Raw genomic sequence first — 25,562 nt, 5'->3', positions numbered from 1 at the left:
ACCTGGAGCCTTCCCGAACGATCAGGCCAAGGTGGCCTTTGTGCTGTCATATCTCAGCGGCAGTGCGGCGGATTGGTCCATTCCACTAGTCAATCAGGATGACCCGATTCTTCGAGATTTCCAGGGTTTTCGAACAAGCATGGAAAGACTATTCGCCCGACACTCCCAAGGACAGGCTTTGGATAACAAACTTTTATCCTTACGGCAAGGTAATCAGGATTTTTTATCTTACATTGCAACCTTTAACAGATTAGTAGTGGAAACCGAATGGCCTGAAGCCAAGCGAATCACATTATTCCATCGAGGGCTTCGAGGAGAACTCAAAGATGTTTTAGCCCAAATAGTGAGCCCGCCTCAGGACTGTGCTGAATATATAGATTTAGTGGTCCAGTTGGATCACAGACTTCAAACCAGAAAGGCTGACCGAACCAAGTTTGAGAATAGGGTGTTGATTAAAACCCACGTAAGCTCCAAGGGAGTAGATGCCCCAGAACCTATGCAACTTGGGGGGGTTAGAGGACCCCTAACGCAGAAGGAAAGAGAAAGAAGACGACAACTGCAATTATGTCTCTATTGCGGAGCTACCGGTCATTTCCTTCGGAACTGCCCAGTAAAACCACCCAAGAAAACCATAGGAGCAGCAGACGAAAGCCATTTAGAACCTGACTCGGGAAACGATCAAGCCCGGCAAGTGTAGAGGTCCGCTTGCCGAGCCTAAAGAAGGACACTCTGACCTCGCATTTCACCATACCCATGGTCCTTGTAGATCCAGAGCAACCATCACGCATGCACGCGGTAAAGGCGTACATTGATAGTGGAGCCATAGGAAACTATTTGGACTGTGAATTGGCTTCCAGGATGAATCTATCTCTCATCCGAAAGACCACTGCCGATGTCGTCACCACAGTGGATGGAACGGAAATTGTCTCTGGGCCCGTAACTCATTCCACTGCAGAAATGACATTGCTGGGTCAAGATGGGCATTGAGAGGTTATTGTGTTTGATTTGAGCAAGGCCCCACAGTTCCAACTAATACTGGGAATACCTTGGTTAGAAAAACATAATCCCTGCATTGATTGGCGAGAGAAGAGACTAACCTTCCCAGAATGTGCTCACACCTGCTACCCTAAGAAAACTCAAAACCCAGTCCTGGCCCCAGTAATCCCAGCTGCCACGCAATTACCTGCTGAATACCAAGACTTTCAGGATGTCTTCCAAAAGGAACAGGCAAACACTTTACCACCTCACAGATCGTCTGATTGTCAAATAGATCTTGTACAGGGAGCACAACCACCTTGCAGTAGAATCTATGCCCTTACGGAACCCGAAAATCTCCACTTGCGCCAGTACCTTGACCAGTACCTTGCTAATGGTTTAATTCGCCCGTCCAAGTCCCCTGCATCTTCAGCTTTGTTCTTCGTACCAAAAAAGGAAGGCGACCTTAGAACATGCATAGACTACCGCACTCTGAATCAGATAACCATCAAGAATCGATACCCATTACCTTTGATACCTGAACTACTAGACCAGGTGAAGGACGCTTGTATATACACTAAACTAGACCTTCGGGGGGCATAACATCTGGTACGTGTCAAAGAGGGCGATGAATGGAAGACTGCTTTTCGCACCAAGTACGGATTATTTGAGTACCAGATGATGCCTTTCGGACTATGCAATGCACCAGCAGCCTTCCAATTCTTCATGAATGATGTCCTCCGAGAGCTCATCGATGTTTGTGTGGTTGTTTACATCGACGATATCTTAGTATACTCCTTATCGGAATCTGATCATGTAAAGCACGTCCGAGCAGTCCTAGAGAAGTTACGCCAGCATAAACTATATGCTAAACTGGAAAAGTGCGTCTTTCACACTACGGAAGTGGAATTCCTTGGATTTATTCTGACCCCGAGAGGAATCAGGATGGATACACGTAAGGTGGACGCAATTCTTAATTGGCCTTTGCCAACTTCAGTCAAAGGCGTCCAAAGCATGCTTGGCTTTGCCAATTTCTACCGCAGGTTTATCCCGGACTTCTCACACATTGTGTATCCCATTACTACGCTATTGCGAAAGAATAAACGCTTTGTGTGGACAGAGGAAGCCGAAAACGCCTTCCAAGAGTTAAAAGCAAAATTCACATCTGCCCCTGTATTAAGACACCCGCGCCCTGAGCTTCCATACATAGTGGAAACGGATGCATCCAGTTCAGCCATGGGAGCAGCGCTCTCCCAAAGGGATCCCGAAACTGATCAGCTTCATCCAGTGGCATTCTGGTCAAGGAAGTTTTCGGCTCCCGAATTAAACTATGCCATTACCGACAAGGAGCTGTTAGCCATCAAATCCGCCTTCAAGGCTTGGCGGCACTATCTGCTGGGTGCCAGACATACCATCACGGTAGTCACCGATCACCGAAACTTGCAATACCTAAAGACAGCTAAGGCCCAATCTTCGCGCCAACTCTGTTGGGCATTATTCTTCGCCGAGTTTGATTTTGTAATAACCTATCGACCAGGTTGTAAAAATGGTAAAGCAGACGCCCTGTCCCGAATTGGAATGGGAGAAACAGAAATAGCCTTAGAACCTGTACCCATAATTCCCGAACAAAGGATCCTTGGCCTGACGTCCATACATTCACTGGAGGACATTCAAGGAAAGATCCACCAGCTCTTTGATTCAGTTGCCTTACAGGACTGGGCCAAGAAAGGTCCAGAGTATTCTGTCACCGATGATTTACCTTATTACCAAGGCCGGCTATTTCTGCCACAAAAGGAACTACAAGAACTTGTCATTTCCCGGTACCATGATACCTTACTGGAAGGACATCCTGGTATTGCAAAAACTGAAGCCAAAATTAAGAAACAATTCTGGTGGCCCACCTGGCGCAAAGACATTAAATTATTTGTCATGTCTTGTGGCATTTGCGCCCAAAATAAAAGTCAAAAGAAAAGACCCGCTGGACTATTACAACCTTTGGTTATCCCACCCACTCCTTGGCATACCTCGTCATTAGACTTTATAACAGATCTACCCCCGTGCAATGGCTTTAACACCATTTTAGTTATTGTGGACCTTTTTTCCAAAATGGCTCACTTTATTCCTTTAAAAGGGATACCTTCAGCTTTAGTCTTGGCCAAAGAGTTCCTTGAAAACATTGTTCGCCTACACGGCTTTCCATCCGTGTTGATTTCGGACCGGGGCAGTCAATTCATTTCGCATTTTTGGAGAAAATGTTGCCAATTAGCGCAGATAGATGTTAGGCTTTCCACCAGTCACCACCCTCAGACCGACGGTCAAACAGAGAGGACCAACCAGACTCTTGAGCAGTACTTGCGTTGTATGCTACATCAGTCTGAGGGTACCTGGAAAGACGTTCTGTGGATTGTCGAGTATGCGTACAATAATTCCGTACACTCGGGAACCGGACAAAGTCCTTTTTTTACCATCTATGGACACCATCCTCGAACCTCGGACCTTGATTCGCCCCAACTCTTGGAGATGCCTGCGGTGGACCATCTCCACACTGTTATTACACAACCCTTTAAGGAAGCAACTGCACATTTGCGAAAGGCTAAGGAAAAATACAAGAAAGATGCGGATCTGCACAGGAGTGAAGCACCGCAATACCAGATAGGGGACCAAGTATGGTTGGCCACTAAGCACATTCCACTTAAGGGAAAAAGGACCTTTAACCCTAGGTATTTAGGACCTTACTCCATCAAGGCCATCATCAACCCGGTGGCTGTCAAGTTGGACCTACCTGCTCATATGCGGATTCATCCCGTTTTTCACGTATCCCTTTTGAAGCCAGTACAACCTGGAACAAGACTAACCAAACCTCCAGACCCCATCCTCATAGACGGAGAGCCCGAATTTGAGGTTAAGAGCATCTTGGACTCAAAAAAAGTGAGATCAAAAATCTTTTATCTAATCGACTGGAAAGGCTACGGTCCTCAGGAAATGTCTTGGGAACCTAGTGACCACGTGCATGCCCCTCAATTAGTGAAGAGGTTCCACCGAGAATTTCTTAACAAACCAAGGCCAGGGGGAAGAACGACTTTAGGAGTGGCCTTGAGGGGGAGTGCTGTCATGATGCCTGCCCCCGGGAAGCCAGACCAGGCCCAGCAACCCCGGAAGCAGGCATCATGCCATTTGAAGCATGCCCAAAAACCCCAGTTAGGGGCTGTTTGGGTACAGTCCTGGCGCCTATGGCGCCAGGCTCATAAGGATAAAGCCAGTCCTGGCGCCATGGGCGCCAGGCTCATTACAGAAAACTTACCTAATGCAGACCATGCAGCATACTCATCTGGTGCAGACCATCCTGCACGAAGCCACATGCCAAATGGGGCTTAGGAAGGACTATTTTACCTAAGTGACTACTTTTTTCTCAGGTGGGGGCTGTGGAAGAATACTTACCTGGGACTTCTTCCTAGGCTATTTAAACCACGGCCGGACAGCCACACGTGCTTCGCGTTATTCTGCATTCAGCAGCGTAACGCTCACCGTGCCTCCAGCATCTTCCAGTCTTCAGCCACGCCCGCTTCAGTCCTGGACCACCTGGAAACGAAAAGAAAGAAGAAGAGGTTCAAACTTGAAACCTTACCTGAATTCTTGATCCATCGTGCCGTCGATCTTGAAGAAGGAGTCATCGCACGCGCATCGTCACGCACCTCGCAGCGCCGCGCTGCACTCACCATCCAGTGCAGCTTTTCTTCACTCCATCGCAGACTCTGCATTTCCACACCGCTCTCCGATATCTAAGGGGACAAGAAAAGCCAGGTGAGCACAGGAATGCAAAAGGGCAATACAAACAACCCCCAAAGACTTACCAGATTACCACGTGGGGTACTCACCTCATCTTGGGTCGGCGCAGTTAACTCTGCATCACCGCCACACCCCGGCCCCTAAGGGGAAACCACTGGACATTACAAGCAACCCCCCAAAGACTTACCTGATTTACCGCAGAGGGTACTCACCTCATATCGGGTCGGCGCAGTTAACTCTGCATCATCGCCGTACCCCGGCCCCTAAGGGGAAAACCACTATAGACTTACCTGACTCGCACCAACTGCCCTTTGGACTCTTCGTGGTGGTTAAGTCGTCAACCTACAAGGAATCGGAAAGAGTGAAGATCAGACATTTGAACTCTTACAAACTATTGGATCCTAGAGTCAATACTGGAACTCACCAATTCCTCCACCCCAGTGAAGTAACTGGTCATCTACGCGCCCCTGCGCTCGATGCAGGATGGAGAGCCCACCTTTTAAAACCATCAGGTGAGAACAAGAGGGAACATCGGGAGTGGTCAGTGGGCAGACAACAGGAGTGGAAGGTGGGTTAATGCTCGAATTACGGGAGGTTAATTCCCTTTCTCCTTTGCAGAAAGATATTCATACGAGCCGACAAACGAAGTACGTGGGGGTGTCCAGTCAGTCATCTCGGCTCTACGTGGCACCAGGCCGGTCCAGATCGACGTCCCCGTGGGAACCAGGTGAGCGTAACACCTTGAACTATCTTCGAGAGGTGGTGTGTTCTTGGGGCCACCTATGGTAGTAGGCTGACTGCTGAATTCAGGAACTCTGAACTTTGTAGATGAGGTATTATGTAGGATCTAACAACAGGCCATTGGCATAGTGAAGGTGAGAAAGAATGCATATCATGGTGACCAGAAGTCTGAGGGAGCCCAGAGAAGGTGAAATGTGCCTCGGGACCACAAGCAGGTGAAAGCAGGTCTTGATATTTTTGTTGCTTTTATGTGCAAAGGAGATACCCGGGTCTAGTATTATACCTAGAGATTTCTGATTTGATTCACTGATCATGTGGTAACCAACTCTGTCGACAATGAGGGGGAGTGTTGTCAAGGTCAGGACACACTGCTGGTCCCTGTGGAACCGATGGTGTTTGCGGCGACCCAGGTGTGGACTTCCAACAGGCTCCACAGTGAAGTGGGTTATACGGTCTAGTGCTCCGTCGTTGCATCCACCTCCCGGCTTCCAGCGTGGCATCATCTTCTGGAGCAACAGATGATTGCCTGATGCGTCCCCACACAGGTAATCCCTGAAGATGCTCTGTCAGGTGTTCCTCTGCTGGGCTCCTCTTCCCCCGGGTGTCCTTGCCTTGCTTTCCCTTTTTCCATTCCGCCCCCGTTCCTTGCAGAATCCTGCTGCTTCCTTCTCACTCCTTCTTCCTTTCATACTTCCTGCTGCCTCCGATCTCCTTACCTGCTCCTCTGAGATCCTGCCTTTTCAGCTGCAGCTTTGACCTGATTTCTGGTTCCAGCTCCATCAACACCTGTAAGAAGAGGGGTTTTTGCCCAGCTTTTTCCCTCTTGGAACTCTCTGCTTGGGCCCAATGGCACTCAGTGTTGATCCATACACTAGAGTGCTAGGGTGGCTCATCCCAGTGACCACTCCTCCTACCTCTTCTCACAACGTGAAAGCTATTGCCTCTAACTGGGCCTTGGGAGCTGTGCTGAAACAACTCCGGGACGACGGTGAAGAACGCCTATTGGCCTACCTTTCCCACACTTTGACTCCTAGCAAACATGATAACACCATCCTCGAAAAGGAACTGTTGGCTATCAGTTCTGCCTTCAAGGAATGCAATCATCTGCTCCTGGCGGCACAAAATACTGTGGAGGTATGTACCGATCACCGGAACTTAAAGAGTCCTGCAACAGTATGAATGCCAAAATAGCCGACAAGCCAGATGGACGCATTTCTTTGCCCAGTGTGACTTTCTGATAACATATTTCCAAAGATCCACTAATATAATTGCAATTGCAGATCTCCTCTCATGAAGAGACACACTGCCTATGGCAAAAAGGACTCCACCAGATAAATTGTTAAAGGACAAGACCTTTGTGTACTCCATATTCTCCTTCTTGCAGTCAGTGGAAAAGGAAACCTCTATCTACACTCTTGCTAATCCTACTGTTAACTTAGATATAGCCTAACTGGAAACGAACAGTCTGCTTTTCAAAAACCACTGACTAATGACAGCAACATCTGTCATTCAATAACAGATACTAGCCCTTTGTCATGATAACAAGTTTGCTGGACATTGCGTATCCCGTACAACTATTGAACTCCTCCAACACTCCTTCTGATGGCCAAAACGTCAATCTGACATCCATGCTTACGTGTCATCTTATTCCGTGTGTGCCCAGACTAAACAACATACACCTCGGCCTATTGGAAAGCTTTATCAAGCTTTGCTGCCTAATTCCCATTGGGATATCATCACCACTGATTTTGTGTGGTGGATTTACGGCCTTCCCAAGGTATCACCTTTATCATGGAAACCATTGATGTCTTTACCAAACTGGGTCATTTTGTCCCCTTGCCGAAGGTTCCCAGCGACTCAAAATGGCACGTGTGTTTTTAAGGAAATCTTCCATTTGCATGGGCCCATCCACCATCATATCAGACCGAGGATCACAATATATCTCAAGGTTCTGGTTATCTGTTTGCTTTCCTCTGGATACCATCCACAATCTAACGAAAGCACTGAACGGTTAAGCCAAACCATGGAGCAATATTTACGTTGTTTCACGGCCCAGGACCACGACCATTGGGTATCTGGAAGAAAAGGGTTTTTTTCCACTGCTTTTAACCTCTTGGGGCTCTCTGCTTGATCACCCCGGGCACTTGGGTTGCCCCATATACTGGAGTGCCATGGTGGCTCATTCCATTGAACACCCCTACCTCTTCTCACAACACCAGTTTCATAAGAAGACAGTAAGTGGGAGAGTCCCAAGATCCTGACAGTAGTTGAATGAATTGCTGATTGCCATAAGTCATACTTTCTTTGTTAAATGCTTTAAACTTCAGGTGATTAAGGGTCATATGACTGTCAGCTTTGAGTAGGTATTTTCTGGGATTGCTAGCAAATATGTCAGGGGAGTAAAGGGGTTTGAGAATATTTGGGAGTCAGCGCAGTTGTAATAGGTGAGGTCAAACAATTGGTTCTGTTTATTTTACTGGCATCACTAATTCATGCCTTAATTTCGCTACCGAGCAGATGGTTCGAACATTGGAAGGGAAAACGTGGTGCATAGTATGAGTGGGTGCCTAATGATGTAAGTACATGTTAAATGATGGGCATATCTGGACAAATAATTGCAAAACCTGTCAAATGACGGGGAGGATCTGGGAATTGATACCAATAGCTTATCATTGGTGTGATTTCCCAGGTATAAGTTTGGAATACCAAGAAAATGGTGTGAACACCCAGCATATGATAGCAGAACCTGCCATATTCTGTGAATAGCTGGATTATACTGTCAGCACATATTAAATGATGGGTCAAACTAGGAATATGAGGGCAAAATGTGGCATAGGGTCTGAGCATGTAGCCATATGCTGTTTAACCCTGTCAAATGGGCCTACAATGATAACACCTGCCAGTTTGTAGCACCATGGCCTATTATTGCAATAGATGTGTGTCACAAAAGTACTTGTAAAATAATAGTAGTAGCGGAGCATATGATGTCAACACATGGTATACCTCCCTAATGGTGCAAGTATATAGGCATATGTGGGCAGTACTTTTTATGTGATGACAATATGTGCCTTGCGGTGAGAGTACCTGGGCATATTTTAGCAGTACCTGCTGGTTTGGCACTCATAACTACCAAATGTCATCAATACATGAGACTATGATGCCAATATCTGGATTTAATGCAGGTACCTGGCCATTTAATGGTAACAATGTTCACTATACAGAAGCCAACACTGTGTGACAAGGTCAGTAAACTGACATTGTCACAAGTGGATAGGAGCCCCTCGAAGCCTGGGATGGGGGGCCTATCAGGGTGGAATCAAGAGCCAGTCCTACGCCAGAGTGCAGTGGTAGTGGTCTAGAGGGCCCCATCCTGTCCACTCCCCAAGAGCCTGTTTATATATGTGCAGTACCAACTGGTATCACCCCATACCTCCTGAAGAAAGTGTCAAGTTTTCTCTTTCTAGAGCCACAACAGAGACAGCAACAGCACAGAGAGGCCATCAGCAGAAAGATAATCTTTCAGCAGCCCATGCAATATGCTTCCAAATATCAGAGCCGCCAAGCGAACATGCAGAACAAGCACCAGCCAAAGAAGAACCGAAGATCGTATGTGGCTTCCCCTGGCTTCGAACACTGCTCCCCAGCACATGCGTGTACAGAGGCATAACCGCTGGGGCCAACCTAGACTACTAGGGACTTATAAGAGAGCAATAATCGCTCACCAAGCCTGCAGTTACCTTATGTGTGACCACACCATGGCCCCCCAATCTGAACTCAGACACTGCAGTGCGTGCCACCATTGTTACAGTACGGTGGCACGCATGCAAAGAGAAGGGCTGGGGCTTAAACCACTATTTGTAACTTTTCATGATTGTAGCATCTCATGGGCATGAAAGTCAGGGACACATATGGCCAGAGCTAGTAAACCAATCAGAGAAAGAGGGGGAGGATAAGAGAAGTAACAGGAACAGAAAGTTGTGCGTTGTTCAGGTGAGGTCACAGCAGGACAAGGTCGCAGACCAAGAGGCGAGCACGAAGATGGACGGTGGACTGGAGTTTGGAGGCGAATTGGAGAAAACGTGAGATATTGGTTGATGAGAGCAAGTGATACTGTGTGGTGAGTGTGCGTGCAAGGTAAGGGAGTGAGAGTGTTAGAGGTAGTGTAGTGAGAGTGGAAAAGTGGTTGTGAGAGTGAAAGGAATATGACGGGGATTAGGTGGGAAGGAATGGTAGCAGTACTGTGATAGAGGGAGTAGTAGCATAAGAGAGTTAGTAGTGTAGGAGAGATAGATTTAACAGTGAAGAGTGGAGGCAGGAGAGCGAAACATCGGAGGGATAGAGGACAAAGATGGAGAAGGAAAGAAGGTGGGGAAGTTGATCAAACAGGAGTAGTGAAAAAAGAACATCAGCCAGAGAGGGGGAAAGGATCATGTTGCCGTGATAGGAAGGATGCAGAGTTGGGCAGCATGGCTGAAAATCACACTCTATAATCCTTTATTTTGACTAACAGGATTGATAATGTAGGGTCAGTTAAGCAAGTCCCAGAGAGAGTATAGATAGAAAAGGCGTTTGCCTTTAGGCCCTCATCAAAAGATATTAAGAATGTAGACAGTAGATGACAGCAATATATATATACTACTTTGGCTCTAAGGACACCCTGGCTAGAATGGAAACACTGCACCTAGATGATAGAGTGAGGGATGTCTCTACAGCCCTGCTGAAAAACTCAATAAAAGCCAATGAATCTACTCTGAGAGTTGGTGTGTTCCTTGAGCCATCTGTGTCAACTATTGTATGTCAATTTTAAATGAACCAGCAGAAACAGTTGGAGGAACCACCCACCCACTACACCTTTGCAATTGTGTTTCATCTTTGCACACTTAACATGATAGATGTAATCTTGTGGTGTGAGCAGGACAGAGATGACATCAAGACAGACTCATGAATGCTAGCATTGCTGTGAGTGACAAGTAATCACACTTCTTTAAAAATTAATATTGGGGGGGACCACCAGGGGTCGCGGAGCATGTTGGACATGTAGCTCTCGTGCTCCTCCAGCACCGCAGGGCCTAGTGTGCCATATAAATCCCCGGCCGGGATTTCTGCGTGGTGCAGGAGAGGACCCGAGCCCCGCGGGGGCTGCCTGGCTGTTTGAGGGCCCCCCAGAGACCTTACAAGGACAGGCCCCGGATAAAAGATCCAGGAAGACACCGCCAGGAGAACGTTCACGGTGGGACATCCTGCCCACCCCACGGAGCCACCGGCCCCCGAGAGGACCGCTGCGGGGCCCTGCTCGCCTGGACCTCCGCATCTGCATCTGCGGAATGGGACTCGGAGCCAGGGGTTAGGACCTCCCCCCCACCCTGGTGTTCGGATTATCGTTCGGTAGGCGTCGGGGCACATCCCCCGTGGGGACAGAGCCCCCTACGGACTTGAAAACTGACGGGGGCCCGTTGGATCCTCCGGTGCCTAGAGAATACCTGGAGTGGCGCACGGGAGGGGGCGCCTAGCGGGCTCCTACGGGCCACCTGTTCGGGGGTGACAGGGGTCCGGCAATCCGCCTCCCGCAGACGCCCGAGCTGAGACACGCAAGCACCGGGGCCAACAGCGAAGAAGCCCGAGCCGTGTGCGCACACCCCCGCGGATGCCTCAGAAGCGCATTGGGCCCCTGCAGGCCCCAGTGAGGCTCCTCCCGGATGACAACTGCCTCAGAGATCTTCCCGTAGCCAAACCTCAGAAGACACTCCCCCCACAGAACCACCGCACTCAGCGAGGTCTGCCGCAGATCCGTGAGCGCCGAGACTTGCCCCCTCCCGCACCACTGACCGGAGCCGAAGAGCTGGGGTTGGGGCTTCCGCCCCCACCCCAGTCACCAAAGCCTTGAGGGGAGGGCGCAGGGGCACGTTCCCCGCTGGAACTGGGCGCCCCACAGGCCAGAAGGTGAAGGTCCAAGTCCGGCCCCCAGCGCCTAGACGGGACCCAAAGCGGCGGACGGCGGGGGGACTCCCAGCGGGACCCCAGGAGCTACCTCTTGGGAGTGTGACCCACCTCCCACCAGAACAGAAACCAGCACAAATCGGGGCTGACAGTGAAGGTGCCCGGGCCGGGTGCACCCCAGCAGGAGCCAGGAAGAGGTGAGGAGGGTGTGGGGGGGGACTCGTGCAGAGAGGTCATGCCCCCTTGCCCCCCAGAGCCCCGCGTGGGCTCACAGGAGTGACCCACTACTCAGAGAGAGCGGAGCGGGCCATACTTGCCCCTGGAAGGCCCACGGACGTGGCAACGGAAGCTTACCCAGAGAGGCGGGCCCCCACCATAATACTGTGTCCCCTAAGTAGTCCCGGGCCATCACCAGGGACCCCCACCGGTGAATATGGAATCCTGGAAATAAGGAGGAACCGGGGCCATCAAGCGGAATACCAGGACCAGGCAGGGCGGGAGCACATAATACCCCCACGCCAAGGTGCATCATAGAGACGGAGCCCTGGAGCCGACCACGGCCGCTAGCGCAATCACCTCCCTCCAGCGCTTTCGTCAGTCATATACCGCCCCGAGTGAGGCGCACAGAGCCACCATGCCCACGAGTAGCGACCCCCCCCCGCTGCAGCGCTAACGAAGGACAATCTCAAGGACATTCTCCAGGAGATTAAAGCAATCCGAACTGATATACAAGCCTCAATAGTAGACCTTCGGGGGAGAGTGGACACGCTAGAGGAAAAAATGGAAGGAATGGAAAACCACCACCTCCAGACGGATCTGTTGGACATGAAGTATGAGGCGAGACTGACAGACTTAGAAATAAGAGAGGAGGACATAATCTTGAAGATGGATGACCTAGAAAACAGGGAACGCCGAAACAACCTGCGCATCATGGGCGTGACGCAGCAGAGAAGGGACACACCCGCCGACGTGGGAAGGAAAGTCCAAGGCCTCATAAACCAACTTTTCACATTGGAGGGGGGCAAGGAAGTCCAGCTGGAAAGAGCACATTGAGGTGGGGGGGCGGAGGTGGAGGCCCAAGGTCCATTGGTGTGCGCTTCCTCCGCTCAGGGAGAGAATGGAGGTGCTGGAGAAGGCTAAAAGGCTGGAGAGCTTCATCTTTGAGGGGGACACAACCAGGATATACCAGGACCTCTCAACCCTCACGCTCACCCGCAGAAGAGAGTGTCGGCCGCTCACCCAGTGGCTCACTGGCCAGGACATACGATACAGGGGGTCCTTTCCATTTGCCCTATCATTCGAACGTGTTGGTGTGGACTACAGAGTTACCAGCGGCAAGGAAGCCTCGCAGGTGCTACAGGTGCTCAAGGGTGACATCCCGGAGGAAGGAAACGAGATGGACATACAGGCAACACCGGACCCCAGGAGAGAACCGGAGGGCCCTTGGTCCACAAAGAAGAAGACAAAGGGCAGGAGAAAATTTAGGAAACCAAACACCCCTACGGTGGAAGCTGTGGAGGACTAGGTGGACAAAAACTCACCAATAAAGAATGCAGGGGCTCGAAATACATACCCCCGGCCGGTGACACAGAGCTTGCCAAGGGAACTGTGGTAGATGGACAGGTTTTCACCCTGGTGGCTTGCCCGTTGGCAGGCGTCAAGTATAAGGGTGGGAGGGGGGAGGGGGTAGGGACGGGGGTTGGGAATAGGGACTCTCGGGCTCAACGCTGATCCAAGTGTGTATGGGAACGGAGCAGCTCACACAGAACCGGGAAAATGATGCACTCAAGGCAAAGAACCTATGGCTGACAATGAGAGGAAGGGTCGGGTCGAGTCGCTGAGGGTAGCTTCTCTTAACGCTAAGGGGCTAAATTCCCCAGCCAAACGCTCCCTCCTGGGGAGGGAAATGAAGAATGTCAGTTTGGATGTCCTCTTTGTCCAAGAAACCAGAACGGTGAAGGGGGAGGAGAGGGCATCCCGGGATCACAGGTAGGCCAGACTTTCTGGGCATCCGCATACACCAAGTTGGGATCATACTACATAGAAACCAGAGGCTTACAGAAATGACCAAGTGGGGAAGGGAGGACGGGAGATCCTTGGTGGTATCGGGAAATCTACACAACTCCAGAGTCACCCTAGCGGTCATATACTGCCCCAATGTGGGCCAGATCGAACTCATCCAAGAGGCTGGCCAAAGCTGAAGGTCCTCTGTTGCTGGGTGGGGACTTTAACATGTGGGCGAACCGGGAACTGGACCACAGTGGAGAGGCCGTTCCACTGGGTGGCAGGGGGGGACGACCACTTGGGAAATTTCGGGACCTGATGTGGGAGTATGGGTTGGTAGACATATGGAGGGAACTAAACCTGACCACAAAGGGGTAAACCTTCTACTCTGCAGTCCATGGTACTAGGACAAGAATAGATTATCTCTTCACAGAATATCAGAACATGAGCATGGTGGACTCCTGTGACATCCGTCCGGTCAGCTGGTTGGATCACGATCTGGTCTGGTCAGACTTTAGTATCCTAGGTCTGAAACCCAGGCAATCCCTATGGAAATGTAATGACTTCCTACTCCGGGATGCGGTTTTTAAGGAGGAGATGGGTACGGCGATCAAAGAATATTTTGAGCTGAATGACACGGGAGAGGTCAGCACAGAGACGGTATGGGAAGCGGCAAAGGCAACCTGGAGAGGCAGACTGATCGGGGAAGGGGCTTCCAAAAAACAGATAAGGACCCTCCTGACCCACAGATTGCGGTCTGAGATAATAGCGCTGGAGAGATCCAAAGGGAAGAGGGAGGAGGAGAGGGAGAGGGACCTGGGTGACGCTAGGGGGAAGAGACAAGAGCTTAGAGAACTTGAGATGGGCAAAATCGTAGCGGGCCTCCAACACCTGCGTCAATATTACGAAAAAGGCAATAAGGCCGACGCCATGCTGGCGTCCAAGCTCTGAAGCCAGCGGGCGGACAGATGGGTGGCAAGAATTGCAGGTGGGGAAGAGGGGGAAGGATCAGATCCGGAAGGAATAGCCGAGAAATTTGCTGGGTTCTATGAGACCCTCTACGGAAGGGAAGGAGAAGCTGAGGAGGTGGCACTCGAGGCATATCTCGATGGGGTTGCTCTCCCCGCCCTCAGTACCTCGGCCCTAGACTCCCCAATAACCGAAGAGGAGGTCCTCAAGGCAATATCGGGTCTAAAGCTGGGGAGGGCCTCAGGGGAAGATGGGTTCACCGCAGGCTTCTATAAGGCCTTTGGGAGTAAACTGGCGGGGTTCCTGGCTGGTCTATTTACTAACATCATGGCGACGGGGAGGACAACCCCGTCCTTCGGTAAAGCACTAATCACAGTGATCCCAAAGGAGGGAAAGGATCTGGCTGACTGCCGGTCCTATAGACCAATCTCCCTCCTAAATGTGGATGCAAAACTATTCACCAGGATAATTGCTACGAGACTTGATGGCCATATGCCGAGACTGATTCACTCCGATCAGGTAGGCTTTATTCAGGGGAGGCAGGTGTCAGATACACTCCGTAAAACGCTGCACATTATGGGAGAAGCAGCCCCGAAGGGGGGCAACCCGGTCCTGGTGGCCATCGATGCTGAAAAGGCGTTCCACCGAGTGGACTGGGGATTTCTACATGGAGTCCTCTCGAAACTCGGGTTTGGGGTGGGGATCAGGCAAGCCATCAAGGCCCTATATGTAGATCCTTCAGCGAGAGTTACGGTTAATGGTCGCCTCTCTCGCGTCTTCGGTCTCCAGAGGGGGACTAGACAGGGCTGTCCCCTCTCCCTGCTCTTGTTTGCCATGACCATGGAAATACTTGCAGAATATCTCGGAGGTTCCCCGATGGTTTGTGGCATAGACGTGGGAGACCGGACTTTTAAGCTTGGCCTTTATGCAGACGACATCCTGCTACATCTGAGGGAACCCACAAGATCAGTCCCAGCCGCCCTACAGGTTATAGAACATTTCGGTCTCTTCTCAGGCTTCAGGGTCAATATAGGCAAGTCAATGATCTTCCCGTTCGCACAAGACACGGAAAGAAATCTGGGCGAGCTGGCTCCCCTGGGACTCCAAATCTGCACTGAAGGGATAAAATATCTGGGGATTAACATCGTTAGACCCCACGAGGACCTAAACCAGGCAAACTACCCCCCACTGCTCAACAAATTATATAAGGATATGGAGGGATGGGGTAAGGGGCAAATCTCATGGATGGGAAGAATAAACGCCATAAAGATGAACCACCTCCCCAGGGTCCTATACCTTTTACAGATGCTCCCGCTGGAGGCCCCGGAAGCCCACCTAAAAGAAGCCAAAAAGCGTATAATATAATGAAATTCATATGGCAGGGCCAGAGACCTAGAATAGGATAAGAGACCCTCACCCTCCCCAAAGAAAGAGGAGGAGTCACCCTCCCGGATCTGCACACGTACCACAGAGCAGCCCAACTCAGGGCTCTGGCCCCACACCTTAGAGAGGACCCGGACAAACAATGGGTTTACCTCGAAAACTCACTCCTGAGCCCAGTCACAGTGGGAGAATGGTTATGGGTCCCAGCGATAAAGCTCCCAAGAAGAATCAGGGACCACCCGATATTGGGCACAATGTGGAAGGCATTACAAGGGAAGGGACACGGGAAGAGGGTGACCACTTGGCCCTCCCCCTGAGCCACATTTGGTCTACACCGGTGCTGGAAGAAATCCCAGGCCACGAACTCTACCAGTCCTGGTTTGAAGCAGGTCTCTGTAGAGTCGGCCAGCTGGTGAGGGAGGAGTCCTTTATAAGTATTCAAGAGCTAGAGGAGGCTCTGAGAGTCGGGAGGTTCTTCCCACTCCTTTATTTACGGCTGAAGGGAATCCTAATGCAACAGAAACTAAAGCCCCTCGTACAAAGAAAACACCCTAGTAGAGAAAATCTCAGACACCCATGTGGAAATGAAAGGGCTCATCTCACTCCTCTATACTGCTGTCTTGGCTCCCCGGGAGGGAACAACCAAAAGCCTCTGGAGGAAATGGGAGAAGGACCTGGGCTGTGAAATCGGGGACGGTCTCTGGGGGCGACTATGCTGCAGATCATTTAAAACATCAATCTCCTGCCAATATAAGACACACGCCATCACACTTCTTCACAGGTGGCAGTATGACCCGATCACCTTCTAGAGGATGTTCCCGAATGTAGTCCCATTGTGCTGGCATGGATGTGGGGAAAGAGCCAACTATTGGCATATGTGGTGCTCATGTAGGAAGGTCCAAGCCTATTGGTCGGAAATGCTTAGCTGGCTCAAGGAGGCGGGCGAGGGGATATTTCCACAAGACCCAATCCTGATAATATTTGGTCTGTAGCAGAAAGATGAGCATTGGGAAAAGTTACCAGATCTCACACACTCACTATTGCTCGCAGCCAGAGCGGCCAGGGCAAGAACTTGGAAAAGGCCTGCCCTTCCCACGAGAAGATAATGGGTGGCAGTGGCCAAGGACATTTACTTTATGGAAAGGCTCACGGGAGCAATACATGGCTCGAGTGTTCAGATAGACACTGGCTGGCTGCAATTTAATGAGGTGTTTGCCAATAGGGGAGATTTGCCCGAAGGCCCCCAGGGGCCCTTGACCCGGCCAAATGCACGCCTTGATACTGAACAAACTGACTCTGAACCAGAAGAGTTGGTTCATCACCGACGACCTTGAGCCCGGTAGGAGCTGCTGCAAATTGTTTAGCCTGGACAAGCGGATTGAGATTCCCGAGACAATGGGTTAGGGAGTTGGGGGGAGGTTGGGATAAAAATTCTTAGGTACAATGTGGTATTGCTTTATTTGTTGTGGGCGTCTGCCCAGAAGTTGTGTTTTGAATAACCCAGTTGTTGTTCCGAAAACTTAATAAAAATTGAATTTAAAAAAAATAAAATAATATTGTGTCTACTCTGTACAAAGATAGCCATTAGCATCTTCTGATGGGTCACTTTGAGGGACATTTTACAGGGCACGTTAGGTGCGCCCTGTAAAACACCTCAGCATACGCCACATTCCTAGGGCGGTGTATATGCCTCATTACGCCTCATGCATTAGCGCAAAGGGGAAATCTAGTTCTGCTTTGCAGTGCAGTCTAAGGCATAAACACGAAATGTATATGCCTCATAAGTATGCAGTGTAGGGGTGAGCGCTGCAGCGGCTGTTACATGTTTGAAAACCCCACATCCCAGTTCTAAGACAGCCCCCTCCCAGAGAGCTATGCGACCCCCAGGGCTCCCACCCTTTATACCTCCTTGCCACCCCCCAAAAAAAATAATTTGACCCAGCAAGGCCAGCACACGCACATCCACCCCTACCAGGGCTTAAGTTAAAGGTTAGAGGATTTGATTGTGTGGTTGATCTGGCTGAGCATGGTCAGTTTGTCGTCAAAGTGGAAACCCAGGTTTCACACTGATTTGGAGGGGGAAGGAGTGAGCCTAATTCAGAGGGCCAGGTGAGAGAGATGTGGAATTGGGGGAGCCTAGAATTAGGTTTTCTTATTTGTCTCAGTTAAGGGTGAGTTTGCTACAGGTCATCTTTCCATGAATCCATTTGAGTCAGCTAGGAAGAGTGACAAAAGGCAAGTTATGATGTAAGCAGTTGCCAGATATCTGCCAAATGCCTAACTAATGCCTACGCAAGTGTCACAACCTTTGGCTTTGCCAATGTTTTTTTTTGTGTGCAGGCAAAGTTCCGGGTTCAAATGGACCACCTGAAGCGGAAAAAAGATGAAATGCTACAGCTGAAGGCAGCCTTTGACAAGAAGATGAAGGATCTGGAGGTAGGTGGCTTTCCTACACTTGAGAGTGGGTCATTTGTGTTATACGGCAATATGCACGGCACTTGTTATATTCTCTTGAAACTTAAATAATATAGCCGTATAGAATGAGGGAGGGGTCATTATCGCAGGATAATGACCTGCCACCAAGTTATGGGCTGAGGTGAAGGGTCAGGGGCTTATTACAAGTTTGGTGGTGTCAGTAAAAACACAGCAGTATTGCCGTATACCACTGCATCGCCCAACTATAGCTTTGGCGGAAAGTTGGAGGATTGAACTGTAGCTATGAGTTGGAGGTAAATCCGCCAGCTTTGCATAAAATTTTGCCTGAAAATATGGGGAAATACAGTGCCACTTGTAATCTGGCGTTAATACCGCCGGACCAAGTGACAGTAACAATAATAACGTTTGATGGCATCTGGGTGGGTTTACAGATAACTCGTAATGAGCCTCAATATCGCAAACGATAATTACCCCTGACAAAGACAATCATTACGACCATGCCGATATCCTGGTGGTAAATCCAATAAGACAACAGGCCTTCTCATTATACCAGATGCTGTGGTGCACACAAGCTGCACCCCTGACCTTGTACTAAATTTACTGGCATCACCTCTGCTCCTCCTATCCCAAATCACAGAATGTTCCATACACAGCTCTCCCTTTATCTCCTTCAAACCCCAGGTGCCCAGTAATGACATGATCAGGGCACCACTCTTGAGTCTGAGTTTCAGGGATTTATTTGCTTTGGTTATGCAGCTACTTGTTATTCAAATGGGATGACTGCTCCTTGGGTGAGGGCAGTAGTGCTCTAAATCTTTGCCTGGCCTATTGGCATCACAAACCCTCATGCCCTATTCACATTAATTTGTCCTTCAAAGGGTGCCTCCCTACCTGCCCTCCACACAGCTACCTTTCTGTTCCCACTGCTTTCAGGCTCTGCAGCTGGATACAATTGGTGGTTATCAGTGCACCGCATGTGCCTCTGGCCTCGGCTTCTCTCTTGGGGGACGGCAAAGGGATTTATGGATTTGTCTTGGGACTAAGCTAAACAGAGACGCAACTCCACATCAATGCCTTCATTCTGTTAATTGTGCACTATGTCTTAAACTCCAATATGGTGGCACTCCTGCCATATTAACTTGCTGACCTCACTCTTTCCAACTTTCCGACTCCATCTTCCACCTACTTCAGCTCTCTCCTCGCACCTCAGAGAAGAACATAACTTTGTGTACTGTTTGTAAACACTTGGCCAATAACAGTGCCCTATTTATACCCTCTCCAACCGCAGCTTTAATATATTTGTTGTTCCTCCTGTGTTGCTATGTGGGTATCTATTATGTTTCAAAACTAACTACAAGTGAAACGTGCGCCTTCTGCCGAGCAAAACTCAACCTGCTCAGACTGTGGTACTGTTGTGAAACACCACCTAGGAGCTTCCGGTGATTCCACCGTGGTCCGAGGGGATCGAGGATGACAGAACCCAGACCGTGACGATCAGGTCTCCTCTCCAAGCAAGTTCTTCCTATCAATGTATATCTCTGTTGTTCAAGACTGACAATCAGAGGTTTTAATTAATCGGAAGAGCGGGGTACGCCTGCCACAAACACACCAGCTGTAAATAGAAAAAACAGCAATTAGTGGCACAAACGTGTGAAACAGAATCAAGAGAGAGAGAGAGTGAATGGCTAACCTCTAAGTGAGGAATGTGTTCCCAGAATGATGTTAGCAGCACTGGAGCCATTAGAAAAGCAGCGTCCCCAAATGTACCCAGGCAGAATAGGTTTTACTGTAAACAACAGAAGATAAGAGTAAATTCCTGTGGAGAGTGTTAGAGACCCCCAGCTCCTTTGCTGGACTATGGGACTTGTTAATTTTAACCTTGGAGTTAGTGAGCCCTTTTTCTCTCTCACCCAGGTGTTTTGGTCTCATTTGAACACTGTTTCTTTTGGGCTTGGAGTCTGACAAACTCCATAGGCATCATCTTGTTACAATGTGTCACACAGCACCTTCAGTGCGGTGGCACAACAAAATTCTTCCAGATTTCCCCAGGGTTTGAATACCTTTTTTGGATAAACTGCTGTCTCCAAGAGCCTACTTACATTTGTAACTTTCTAGACCCAGCACACACTATCTTACAATAGGGTGCTGGAAGGGTTACTTATTATCTATCCCCTTTGTCTAGTTTCTCATGTAACATTTGTGTTACCCTTTCTACGATTAATGGCTGGTGGCAGTGGTTTACTTTTTCCTATCATTGTGTGTTTCTATCGCGGGCTGCAATTGCAGCTGTAGTAAAGCACCCATGGGTGCCCATTTTATCAAAATGGCCCCAGTCTTCTTTTTTCGCCATTTTCTGTTGGAAAGATCCTTCTTGAGATTTACTCTGCGCGCCAAACCAGGTGTGTCCCTTTGTTCATTTTGTCTTTGGCGGGTTTCGTTGCTGAAGCCCGCCTCTGGCTCCAGCGTGTCTGGCAGGGCAGGAAGTGAGGGAGGTGCCCAAAACTCTCTGTGCTTAATCCCCTTGGGTACAAGAATTCACCCAAAGGTGATTAGCTGGCTGGTGGTCCTTGGAGGACAGCCACCTTGCTGTGTAAATGACAGCTAGGCTGTGAATGAATGGGAGAAACCTGCATAAAAGGCGAGGTATTTTGCTTGAAAGGCAAAGTCGACCACTGGACAAAGGAATCCGAAGAAGAACTTGTAAGAGACGCCTGCTGCAACTCCTGGAACGTTGGTTTGCCCAGTGAAGCCCTGCTGCAAGTTTACTCAACCATTTACTTCTCAACAGAAGGTTGTTGGGTCACATGTGCCTGTTGCCACTGATACAGAATTTGTCTCTGGGTCTAGAATTGCTGCTGTTGGGGTCCCTAATGGTAGATAGTCAATGTTGGTAAACGAAGCATAATTTGGAGAAAAGAATATATGAAAAGGGACGTTAGCCTGCAATGTTCTCTCGGTGATGTAATTGATTTAGTTGATGTCGATAAAGGGAAATGCTTATCTGCCTCAATGTTAGTAGGGTTGCTGATGCCCCCAGCTACAAATAAACAAGACTCAGGTGGGACTGGTCATATTCCTAAATCCCAGGGTTCATTGATTTTAATGGCTGATGTTGCTGCACAAAAAGTATGGAAAGGTTGTCAGACCAAGGACCTAGTAATAGCTTGGGCAGCTGATTCAGCCATACAGGTCTACGACCAAATGGGCCTCATTATGACTCCGGCGGTAGCCGTACTGGTAAAACCGGCACGGCTGCCGCCGGAGTAATTTTTTTCCGTCACCCGGGATTGGGCAATTACCGGGGTATTCTGGCTCGTCGGATCCGGTAATTGCTCATTCCCGAGCGCCGGAACAAAATGCTCCCCATTGGGCTAAATGGGAATGGGGAGGTCGGATGCACCGGCATCATTTGTGAATGGTGCCAGTGCATCCGACATGGTCTGCTCGTGGGTGCCGGTACGCCAGAAGGCACCCGCGAGCAGACCTCATAGTTTGCCAGTCCGGTAACAACGGTACCGGCAAGCTTACCGGTACCGTTGTTACCGGATCGGCAAGCTTATAATGAGGCCCACTGTTTTATGTTCCAAGGAGTCGAAGTGACATTGCATCTGGAAGTAAAATGACCAAGAGTAATCACCCTGAGATAGCCAGCCCTCGTCTAAAAGACAGCTGTCATGTAATCCATGGTACATCCTCTACTCGCTATCCATCATCTTCCCAAACAAGAGCCGTTGTAAGTGGTTTGAAACATTCTGATCGAACCACTACGAGATATATCCTCGAGAGATTAGAGCCTGGCCTTTTTGACATTGCACTAAATATAACTAATGTTATGAATCTCTTTCACGAAATTCCACAATTGTAGCTATTGAGCTCTAAAAACGTGGGCCTCATTATGAGTTGGGCGGTATTCCAGCAGTAAATCTGTGAGAATAATGGCCAATGCAATTACTGTTACCGCCACTTGGTCCTACAGTATTACCGCCAGATTACAAGAGGCTGTGGCAATGTAAGTTCCCAATTTCTTTTAGTCCATAGGACTCAACGGTGCATTTTTGGAAGAATGCAGCTCATAGCTGGGCGGTGCGGTAATGCAGCTGTAACGGTTTTACCGCCACATTTATACTGCACCGCCTAGCTCGTAATGAGGCCCTTTTGAGACTCTGGTTATGAATACTCAAGGGGAATCTGCAAGCCTATAAAAGTCACTTGCTCTGTGGGACATAGAAATGACAGGGTGGTGGAGTTTTTAGAAAATGAAGTAAAAATCATGAGAAATGGGACCATTGATGGCAATGGTTCCCTGAATTGCTGGCCCTTCCTACGAAAAAGTTGTGTGACCATTGTACTGAACTTTAATGGTTACACCGGTCACTAAGTATTTGTTAAAAAAAGCTGGGATAGCCAGAATTTTAACAGCTTTTTAGGTTCCCATGAAAGAGCAGCAGCATTGTATGATTCTGAATCTGATACACCTAAATGAGGTATGGCTAATGGAAAAGATTGTGCTCGATGGTTATACTGTCATACAACGAAAGGAAACTCGAAGCTTGGGCGGGTGACCATCGGGTGGCTTGGTTATAGGCATTAGCAACAATGTATTAATTAATTATGAAGTGGTGTCTGATACTATCTATGGCATTTTAGCGGTGAGGGTAGCTCTAACTCATCAGATCTTTAGTAAGCCGCTTTTGTTGGTAAACATTTACCGGAACACACATGGTAATGATTTGGAGGCTTTCCTAGCAACTTTATCAGGTCTAATTTGAGACTTTCTTGAGTGATGAGGACTGGGTGCACGTTATTATTTCTGGGGATCTAAATGCAGATTCTCTTTTGGCAATGGGGTATGAGGATCAATTGCAAATGATGTGTAAGAATATGGGCTCAAGAATGTTTGTAGATGGTAAATGTTGGTGTAAATTCTTTGATCTGTTGGATTTAAGGATTGCAAATGAGGCCATAAGGGATGATGTCCCCTCTCAGCCAACATGGCGTAGTGGTGATAAAATATCTTATTTGGATTATTTGATCCTGTCCAGCAAACTCTTCGAAGTGGTGTGTAGAATTTAGGATAAATTATACCCAACTGAGTGATCAACATATTGTGTCAGCGAAGTTGGATCTCATGGTCACTAGTAAGTTTAATAGTGCTTATTCAAACTTTCTTGTGAACCTTGGTGGGAATAGATTAGCAAGGTGGATTATCGGCATATCTGGTTTCAATGGTAGGGTGCGAAAATAGGTATTAGAGAATGCCATTGATGATAAGATCGAAATGTTTACTGCTGACCTTTTCCCTTCTTTTATTGGGATATTAGACCTGTATGGAATCTTTACCAGAGTCCATAAAAGCAAAGCAACCCATGCATTTGATCCTGCCATACAAGATAGGACAAAGAGTTTAAGAAGGGATATTGGGGTTGCTCAGAGGGGTCTCTCGTTGGTTGAGGAGTGTAGGGTTAACATTAAGCATCTTAGGCAGGTCTATAAAATTTGGTGCAGAAGCTTTAGACACATTTAGCTCTAGAGGGAAGGGGAAAAGATTCTTCTCATTGTCAGAAAAATTCACACAATTTCTGAAGTGTGATAAATGTTGTGACTAAGACCCAGGAGTTCTCTCAGAGTATTCCTATTTCGGATGGTAAATGGGGAGAGCACTTCAACATGTTGTATTGCAGACCAAACAGTGAAATTACTTTCCAATGTACCGAATCTGATTGGTCTGGACCATATCCTTGGAAATGGTGGAAATACTTATTAGAAAGTCCTCTGTTTCTAGGGCCGTGGGGCCTTATGGGCTCTACAATGTAATCTTGAAGAGCGACGCTGCCCTCTGGGCTCGGGTGGTGTATATACTGTTTACAGATATTGCATCATCAAAGATCACTCCAGTGACTTGGAAAAAAGTTGATAGTAATACCCATATATAAGAAGTGGTCCAGAGATAATCGATCAAGTTACCGGCCCATCTCACTATTAGATAGTGAGAGTAAGATCTTTGCTGCACTCAATCTTAGGCATTTGGAAGTCTAGACAGAATAAACGGGCCGTCTAAAGAAATACCAGATCAGATTTTGTAAGGGCTTGTCAACCACCATGAATGGTTTTATTGTCACATGTCTGTAGGAAGGAGTGTGTTTGGTGTGTAACGCCTGTGTATGTATGGCTGCAGTTGACTATTCTCAGGCCTTTGACTGTGTTAATCGGACTTTACTCTGGTCTAAATTACAGAAATTGCATATACCATCCTCACTCCTTTCGATATTGGTGCATCTGCATGAGGACTGTATGTTGAGAGTTAGATTGAATGGACAAGGGGCACTGACTGATAGCTTTCCAACTTTTGGAGGCCTCAGACAGGGGGCACATTTGTTGAGTACTGCTTTTGCTCCACCCAGAATATCATTGTTGTGCGTGCCATATTTAACCTATGCAGATGCCGTGGTACTGCTAGAGAGCACCCGGGTGGGCTTGCAGAGACATCTGGTCTCAATAAGATGTTACTCATTACAGAATGAGTTATCGATTAATGAAAATAAAACCAGTGTTATAAGATTTTGTAAGAATTCATGGAAGAAAATTGGTTTTACATGCATGCTGCAGGACCATCTTCTGCCTCCTGTATCGTCTTTAGCCTATCTGGTTTTTGTCTTAGATAATACACCGATTACTACTCCCACTTTGTCTCTCTTGATGACTAAGGCCAATCGATTTTCAGCATAGATGAGGAAGATCAACTCTCGGTTCTGTGGTTTTTCTATTTGTCCTTTAATTTTTAGAAAATGAAAGTTATACCATCATTACTTTGCGGCATGGACCTAGGTGTTGCATCTCGTTGTATTGATTATGCATGGGTTGAAAGTAGAGTCTGGAAAAGGGCCCTGAAAATACCAGACTGTGTGCCAATTGAGGTATTGTGTTTTGAGATTGATTTAACATAATTGCGTTGCCATCTGAATTGGAAGATCATTTCGGTGTATCGTACATTTTTGGATCCACCAGCAAGGTCATTGTATGTTGATCTTTCTGATGCAATGATGAGGGTGCCGAAGGACCCCATGAAGGAATTCCAAAAATGTGTTGAATTTATACTGTAAGGAACTCATGGTGGCAACAGTAAAGACAGACACAAGTGATCACAGTTAAAGGGTGTTTATTGAACTTTATACTGGATGAGATAAACGCCTAGTCTAAAACTAAATCTAAGATGGGAGCGAGCTACGACTATCAAAATAAAAATAAAGCAGTTCTAGTGGCGTCTTGTCAAATAAAAAGGGCCTATACCAAAACAAAACTATTGCCAATCCTTACTACTAAGTTACAAAAAG

General features: G+C 48.3%; 1 protein-coding gene across 2 annotated transcripts in view; it reads left to right on the top strand.

The window, feature by feature from the left end:
- LOC138521761 (E3 ubiquitin-protein ligase TRIM17-like) overlaps positions 1–25,562 on the top strand; it is an 870,777-nt gene that overhangs the window by 258,933 nt on the left and 586,282 nt on the right. For both annotated transcript variants that reach the window (XM_069634825.1, XM_069634826.1), the window contains one exon: positions 18,136–18,231. In XM_069634825.1, coding sequence (XP_069490926.1) covers positions 18,136–18,231 — 96 coding nt within the window. The remainder of the gene's footprint in view (positions 1–18,135; positions 18,232–25,562) is intronic.

Source organism: Ambystoma mexicanum, chromosome 13, assembly GCF_040938575.1.
Source record: "Ambystoma mexicanum isolate Mex_15411 chromosome 13, UKY_AmexF1_1, whole genome shotgun sequence".
NCBI lineage: Eukaryota > Metazoa > Chordata > Amphibia > Caudata > Ambystomatidae > Ambystoma > Ambystoma mexicanum.
The sequence above is the reverse complement of the archived record's forward strand: the minus strand, read 5'-3'. Positions and strand labels throughout refer to the sequence as shown.